Here is an 8,641-nt window from a genome sequence, read left to right on the forward strand (position 1 = left end):
AATCTTATGAGCTCTAGAACCATTGGTTTTAGTTTCAACTAAAATAAGAATTTGAGTATTATAAGTTTTAGTAATTTCTCTTATGCATTCAGGAAAACTTTTTCCATAGGTACCTCCACAATTCCAATAAATAATATTCATAAATGAAGACAAGGTGTGAATAAACCTGAAAATAGATAAGGCTTTCATTAGAGAAATTAGTCCTCATTCTTTAAACCAGAAAAATTGAGAAAAGCAAGTTCAATATCCAGCAGGGACATCGAAAGCTTACCCATCGGAAGAATTTTGCGGCGAGTGGATGAAATTCCGACGTCCTACCCGCGCACGAAACTCGATGACAAAAGGTATTGAATAGGAGGAAAAGTGGGGACCTGTTCGGTGAAGAAATGGGTAAGAAAGGAAGAGGAAGGTGACTTTTCTCTACAATGCAATCGAACGTTATAAATCTAAATTGTTAGACTGAGTTTAATAATTTACATTAAATAACAAACATAGATTACGTCCTCCTATTCAAAATAAATGGAGTTTTTAGAAAAAAAAATTAGCATATCAATAAATTTACCATTCTCATAAAAATATATATTATTTTTCATCTTTAATCTTAATTACCAATATATTTTATAATAAAAGTGAGATAAATTTATATAAGGATTGAAGTTAATAAATATAAGTAAAAAATGAGAAAAAAAATTCATACCTATTAAATTATTTATATTTTAAATCAAGATTAACAATAGAAAAATACTTATAATCCTTCCCAATCACAATACAAGTTGATTTCTAGAAGTATTCTTTAACCTAAAATATAAGATATTAAATATATTTTATTTTATTTTTCATCTATACCCTTGTTTTTTTTTTTTTTATTCATTGTCCTTAAATGATTCATATTTCAAAAATATGCATGTATTACTGAAAAAAAAACCCAAGGGTATAAATGAAAAGATTGAATATTTTTTAAAAAAAATAATGTACCAACTTACATTTTTCATAAACCATAAATTGATTAACATTAATAAATATTATTTTTTGTTTAAAAATGTAACGACATCTTTTAATAAGTTAAATGTTTAAAATTATAAAATATTTTTAACTTTTTAATATATAATTATTATCTTTCTTTTTTAATATCTCTATTAATAGTGATTTTATATTTAATTAAAAATATATTTTATTTTTTAAGAGAGAAAGTATGATTCAAGAATGATTCAAGAGGAGTATTTTGGAACATTTTTTACCAGAAGGAGTAATTTCTATCATTAAAATTTGATCTAAGCTAAATCCAACCACAGTGGGAGGATGTTTGGATATTATCTAATACGCTTGCAGATACATGGGCTAGAAGGGCTTGCTCCCCACTAAATATTGCAGCATGATTACAAATTTCATATTTGAATTGAATGTTATGACAAGGTCTTTGAATTAAAACTATAATTATATGCCAGTAACAATAGCACCATTTTTTTTTCTGCAATTTTTCATTTTGAAAATTGAGATACAACAGAACACAAGACATTAGACGAACTACATATTCTCTCTCTCACACACAGACCCAGTCAAAGACTTATTTCAACCTCAGTTCAGAGGTCCATGACCACATACGTCATCTACTTTCTTTCAACCTCACCACAATAGAAATTCTGCAGAAGATCAGATGCCTAAAACTCTACCTCAACTTGGGAATCGACCCGAAACAACAACAAAAAAAGACAGAAAAATCAAGCCGATCCATACAGAAATTTCTTATCCGATCCCTTTTCATCTACTTAATACCTGTAGTGAGGAGGCTTGTATGGTCCTTCAACTGGTACACTAATGTAATCAGCTTGTTCTTTGGTCAACTTGGTCAGCTTAGCTCCAAGCTTGCCAAGGTGAAGAGCAGCAACCTTCTCATCAAGATGCTTAGGCAAAACATAAACCTTCTTCTCATACTTACCAGTTGCTTTTTCCTTCCACAGTTCAAGCTGAGCGATCACCTGGTTGGTGAAGGAGCAAGACATCACAAAACTAGGGTGTCCTGTGGCACAACCCAAGTTCATCAACCGCCCTTCAGCCAACACGATGATACCAGTGTTGGTCTCTGGGAAGACCCATCTATCTGTTTGAGGCTTGATGGTGATACGCTTCACGCCGGGGTAGGTCTCGAGTCCAATCATGTCGATTTCATTGTCAAAGTGGCCAATGTTGCAAACAATGGCATTGTTTTTCATCTTCTTCATGTGACCAACCATGATGATATCCTTGTTACCAGTGGTGGTGACAAAAATGTCAGCATCAGAAACAACGTCTTCAAGAGTCAGCACTGGGAGACCTTCCATGAGAGCTTGAAGAGCACAAATGGGATCAATCTCGGTCACAACCACACGAGCACCAGCCTGCTTCAAGGCAGCAGCACAGCCCTTTCCAACATCACCATAACCGCATACGACAGCTACTTTGCCGGCAATCATCACATCGGTGGCTCTCATCAGTCCATCAGGGAGAGAGTGGCGGCAACCATACAAGTTATCAAACTGTTAAACAGACACAAAGTAAAGCAAAAATTTAATTAATTCCTCCCTTGTGATACTGAGATCTTCAAGACTAAGGAGTGCATTAAATTTTGGTAGAAAGTGACAAACACGAAAGCAGATTTAATTATAACTAGATCCATTTACCATCTTATCATGGACCTAGAAGCAAGTCACAAACAATCAAAGTAAAAATCAACGTGCACATGACAGTAATCCATGAATTCAATGCCCCATATCACAAACTTTAGTTTACATTTGACTCTACATACTCTGCTCTACTTACAGGACATGAACATATCAAACAGATCATAGATTCAAAATTCAATTGCTAAATTTATGTTCTGTTTTCCAAAAACCGACCAGGCCTACCTAAAATTTCAGAGCTTCTAAAAATTAGAACCGAAACCGACACAACGCCTAAAAATTAGAACCACAGCCGACACACAACACGGGTCATCCAATAGATCTAATACCCCGCTAGTAGAAAAATTTTATTCCCATATGTATGAAGGTTCAAACTCAATAGATTTGAAGAATTAAATATAAAAGTCGACTTTGGAGCTGCTGTAAAGTCATCAAGATTTCAAATCTTAAACAGATCTAGTATCGAAGCACATAATACAAGTGTTAGTTATACCTTGCTCTTGGTGACAGAGTCGTTGACATTAATGGCAGGGAACAACAGAGTTCCATTGGCTTGCATCTGGTACAGCCTCTTAACACCAGTGGTAGTCTCTTCAGAGACACCAACGAGTCTCTCCTTCATCTTGTGGTACCTCTTGGGATCAGTCTTCAACCCATCCCTGATAATGGTGAGAACAATCTGGAACTCAGCATTATCAGTAGAAGACGGGTCTGGCAACTGACCGGTCTTCTCATAAACCTCTTCAGCTTTCACACCCTCATGGATCAAGAGGGTAGCATCACCACCGTCGTCAACAATCAGATCGGGACCACCGCCAGGACCCCAATCAAGCGCACGCTCAGTACACCACCAGTACTCCTGAAGAGTCTCTCCCTTCCAAGCAAAAACGGAGGCACTATCACGTGCGATGGCGGCGGCGGCGTGATCCTGAGTAGAGAAGATGTTGCAAGAGCACCAGCGAACTTCGGCTCCGAGAGCAGTTAGGGTTTCGATGAGTACGGCGGTTTGGATGGTCATGTGGAGGGAACCAGTGATTCTGGCGCCTTTGAAGGGCCGGGAAGGGCCAAACTCAGCACGGCAAGCCATGAGACCGGGCATTTCGACCTCAGCGAGCTCGATCTCGAGGCGACCGAAGTCAGCCTGAGAAAGGTCCTTGACCTTGTACTCACGGCCAGCGGTGGTTTTCTCGACGACCAAGGCCATGGCAACGGCGGCGGAGGGAGAAGATGAAGAAATTATTTTTCCCTGTGTAGAAACAGAGAAAGGGGAAGATCAAGAGTGAGAGGCGTAGAGCGAAGATAGTGGGAAGCGAGAGGTGGTATTAATAGGTTTAAAAGTTGAGATGGACGGCTGAGATTTAACGTGGGGTTGGTGGATTTCTCATTGTGTCGTTTCTTAGATCTGATCTATGCATTTCAGTATGGAGCCTTCGTCAACGGCTCTAGTTAATAAATTTGATCAAATAATAATAATAAAATCACTCTAGAATCTCTTATATAAAAAATTAAATACAAAAATTTCATAAAATTATAAAATTAATCTAAAATTCACTTTATTTATTGAATTTTTCAGTTATTTTTAAATAATTATTGATTATATAAAAAAGATAAAATATTTTTTAAGTTGGATGTTAAAAATATAAGGGTTTTTTAGTTTTTAATATGTAATTAATAAATTTTTATTTTAAAAATATCTTTAATAAAAAATCACTTAACTCTTTACCTTTAAGTAAAATATCTTATCAAATAAGGGTATATATGAAAAAATGATATTACTTTAAAAATAATTTATTGTGGATGTAATAAAATTAAAATTGTTTTATATTTTTTAATTTTTAATAGAATAAGTATTGATATCTAGTTGTCAACTGAAAAAAAATTTACTAATAATAATAATTAATAAATTCAATATAATAAATTAGTAATTTTAATAAAAGACATGAAATTACAGAATGATTTTATGATTTTATGGACTTTTATGTAACTTTTATTGGCTTTAATTGATTGTTTGGATTAATGGTGTTAACTGTTAAGTTGTGATGCCTTGTGCGTTCTGCATAAAACTTCCGAAACGTCGCCTAAAAACTGTAGTTAAATAATACTTTCTTCCTAAATTATAAAATATTTTTTTAAAAAAATTAATATTTTAAAATATTAGATACTTTAATAAAAATAAAGTTTTATTAATAATTTTTTTAAATATTATCTTTTTCATATATTCTTTTCCTTTAATATTCTTTTATCAATAGAGTATTAAATAAATAACGTTTTTAAATGTTTATATTTTTATTTTAAAAAAATAAAGTTATATAATGTATTTAATAAATTTTATTAATATATGATATTTTATTTAAAAATATTTTATAATTTAAGACGAGAAGGAGTGATAACAAATTCATTCTGAAAGTAAGTGAAACCTCACCTAAAAAATTTAAATACAAAAATATATCATAAAATTATAAAACTAATCAGAAATTCGCATTATTTACTAAATTTGCCACGTTATTGTTGGATAATTGTTAAAATACAAAGATATTCTTAGTTTTTCAACATGTAATTGATAATTTTTTCCCAAAATTATCCTGAAAAATAAATTACTTAACCTTATTAAATAAAGGCATATATGAGAAAATAATATGATTTTACTGATAATTAATTAGCTCATTGAGATATAATTTAATTTAAATATCTTATATTTTTATTAAAGAGAATATTGAAATCTACTTGTCAAGTGTCAAATAAACAAATTGGCCAACAATTATTTAGTAATAATTAATAACTTCAATATGACAAATTAATAATTTCAATAAGAGACATGAAATTTCAGAATAATTTTACAATTTGATAGGACTTTTTTGTATTAAATTCTCTGTGGGAGATCTAAAAGTGATTTTCTCTAATAATAATAATAATAAAGTAAAATGAAAAATTAAAACACTAATAAAAAATAGTAGTAACGGCTCTGGTTAGCTTACCGTTACAGTTAGTGGCCCATGACAACAAATCGGCAAAACCAAACAAAAGATCATGGTGAATGTGTGACCGTCAGACGCTCCGAGGCTTTCTGTGGTTTACACGTCATGTTGTCCCGGAAGGGGGGAGGGGAATGAACTGAAATTTGATTCATTTTATTAATTTTTGAATAATTATACTTTATTGAAATGAAAATTGATTAAAATTGAGGGCCAAAAATTGAGTAAAATTATATGGAATAAAGTGTTTAAATATTGTGGACGAAAATGATCGCATTAAAAGAAAGGAAAACTAACAAGTAAAAACATCATAAAAAATTAATGCTAAATTAGAATCTTTTTGCAATTAAATTTTTTAAATTCAATATTCATTCTCCCATATTTCAATTCTAAAAATATTTAAAAAAAATCTTAATTTGATATTAATCTTTTTTAAAAATTCTTACATGCCATATCCTCCCTTAAAAGAATTGCTCTCTGCTTAGCATTAATTGACAATATTGGAATTTGAAATTAACTATATGTATTAGATATTAAAGGATTTACGTGTGTGCTGTACAACAACAACAAAATTTGAGTATTCAAATGAAAAAAAAAAAGAACTTATATACTCTCTCTATTCAAAAATATAAAATATTTTTTGAAAAGCTGAATGTTTAAAAATATAAAACATTTTTAATCTTTTGAGGTGTAATCATTATCCTTTTTTTCAAAAAGTGCCATTATTAATTAATGATTTTATATTTATTGTAGGGTATTTAATAGGGGTAAATATGAAAAGATAGGGTTAGTTTGAAAGTAAGTAATTACTTTGCTGGGGTGAGATTCGATTAAAAATGCCTTACATTTTTGAACTGAGGGAGCACTTAACATTATAAATTTAGGGTGTTTATTTTTAATTAAATTAAAATATGTGAATCTTTTATAAATTATTTATTCTATAATAAACTCTTATTATAAATATTAGTAATACATTAAAATTTACTTATCTTGATTTAAGATAATTAAAGAAGGAACCGGGGATTGGAGATTTTGCTTCTACTTGGGGAGAGAAGACGAGAAGGATCGAGGAAGAAGAGGATTTTTGAAGGATCAAGAACTGATAGGTTTGAGAATTCTTTCATTTTTTTATTTAAATTTTCGTTCTGCCTTCTGATTCCACTTCAGGTTCTACTCCATGAAATCTGATTTGGAGGGTGTTTGTTTTATTCAGAGTTGTATGGATTGAAAGGCTGAAACCATTTTTTTGAATGTTTGCTTAGTTTGCTTGTTGTAAGCCTGATGATCCTATTCTGTTAGCTGATTACTTTGGGTTTACATGAATCATGTATGTTCGTGGGTTGTGTTTAAGATGCTAACAAAAACGCGACACAAGAAAGTATGCACATCTGAAATTAGTAGATGTATGATGCTGAAATCTAATCCTATATCATGAGTTTGAATATTCAAAATCATTAGTATGCTTGTTTCATGATTTGGTTACCTTGGAGATTTTTAAGAAGTTATAAATCGTGCTGTTTTTTTTTTTAACAATCAAAATGTTACATGGAAATATTTAGGTAATAAAACTTGAAGCTCATGGTTTTAACTTAGATGTGCTCGGCTTTAAATAATAAGGTGTGGTTTGAACTCATTCTCCCAAAAGGTCAGAGTATATACTTGCCGTACAACATTACAGGTTTTTTTAGGAATTACCCTTTGTGACTAATTTTAGAAGTTTCAGTTTATATTGTTTGAACGATCTTAGCTGCAGTTACTTATGTCCTTAGTAGCTTAAGGAGAATGCATTTTTTTAAATTGCACCTGGTTGTTCCTTGAGTCATAATTATAAAGATTGCTAAGCTGCTTAACAATTAAAATTCAAATCTACATAAATGTGACCATATGTGTTTAATAGACATAGTTTCAAATGTTTCAAATAAATTGGTTGAGTCTCCATAATTAATTAAAATGATTTCATACAGTATAAATCAACAAGGTATTATGGGTGTGAGGATCAATCTTGTACGTATTTATATGGGTTCCAAAGGCCCTTCATTACAACTAACTATCTTTTATAATCTAAATAATTTATTTAAGTTTCATGTGAGATTTTCAGAATCTTTGTAGGGGTTTAAATTAATCACATTATCGTGTGGGATAATAAGTCATCGCAGATATAGTGATTCTCAATTTCTATAATAAATAAATGATTTTTGCAAATAATCATATAATACAATTTAGAAAATTAATTAATCAAATTAATGTATTTAAATTGTAATTATATTTATCGATTATATTTTTTAGTCATGTGAGATTTTTAAATCTCTGTAGACTTTTAAGATAATTGTATTATCGTATGAGTCAATAAGACTCTGCAGATATAACGATTAAGTTTTTAATATATATATATATATATATATATAAATTATATATCAAATTAATTACATTAAAAATCTAATTAAATAAATTAAATTCTTTTATCGTGTGAGATTTTAAAATCTCCACAGATATTTAGGATAATCATATTACCATAAAAGCCAATAAGGCTTTGCAAGTATGACGATTAACAGTCTTTAAAACACATACATACATACTTAAACCAACTATTACTAACACTTAAAAATGTAAATAAATTAAATTGCTAAATTCTTTTATCGTGTGAGATTTCAGAATCTTCGCAGATATTTAAAACAACTGCATTACCGTATGAACCAATAAAGCTCTGCAGGTATAACAGTTAAAATTTTCAATCATAAAACATAAAAAAAATAATTTTAAACCATTTTCCTTCTTTATTCCAAAATTTTAAAATAGAGAAAATAATTAAAATTAAATCACTTTTTGCAATTTAAAACACATATATCAAAATTTCAGAAATTGTTTTATTTGCAAAATGGTGAATTATTTTTAGTTAATTTCTCTTAAAAAAATATATTTTGACAAACAATTACCAAGCCCGAACTACGTGGACTTTGATCCTCATCACAGGGTACGTAGGCCTCAAAGTTAGATTTTGAGTTAAGTCCTCCT

The 8,641-nt window shown here is 30.4% G+C and overlaps 1 protein-coding gene across 1 annotated transcript; it reads right to left on the bottom strand.

Moving 5' to 3' along the window:
* Positions 1–1,434: 1,434 nt before the first annotated feature.
* On the bottom strand, positions 1,435–3,956 carry LOC129301185 (adenosylhomocysteinase-like). Its single transcript, XM_054939761.1, has 2 exons — positions 3,151–3,956; positions 1,435–2,513 (listed from the first exon to the last, which is right to left on the bottom strand). The coding sequence occupies exons 1-2, from the start codon at positions 3,859–3,861 to the stop codon at positions 1,767–1,769; spliced, it is 1,458 nt and encodes a 485-aa protein (XP_054795736.1). The 5' UTR covers positions 3,862–3,956; the 3' UTR covers positions 1,435–1,766.
* Between the last annotated feature and the right edge of the window lie 4,685 nt (positions 3,957–8,641).

The sequence above is a fragment of the Prosopis cineraria genome, unplaced genomic scaffold, assembly GCF_029017545.1.
Source record: "Prosopis cineraria cultivar Desert tree isolate PC_DT_omini unplaced genomic scaffold, ASM2901754v1 PC1947, whole genome shotgun sequence".
Taxonomy (NCBI): domain Eukaryota; kingdom Viridiplantae; phylum Streptophyta; class Magnoliopsida; order Fabales; family Fabaceae; genus Prosopis; species Prosopis cineraria.

Excerpts from the sequence above, each read along its gene's own strand:
- LOC129301185 (XM_054939761.1), bottom strand. The coding sequence starts at position 3,861 with ATGGCCTTGGTCGTCGAGAAAACCACCGCTGGCCGTGAGTACAAGGTC. Across the intron at positions 2,514-3,150 it reads ACTCTGTCACCAAGAGCAAG|TTTGATAACTTGTATGGTTG; the intron begins GTATAACTAACA and ends TCTGTTTAACAG.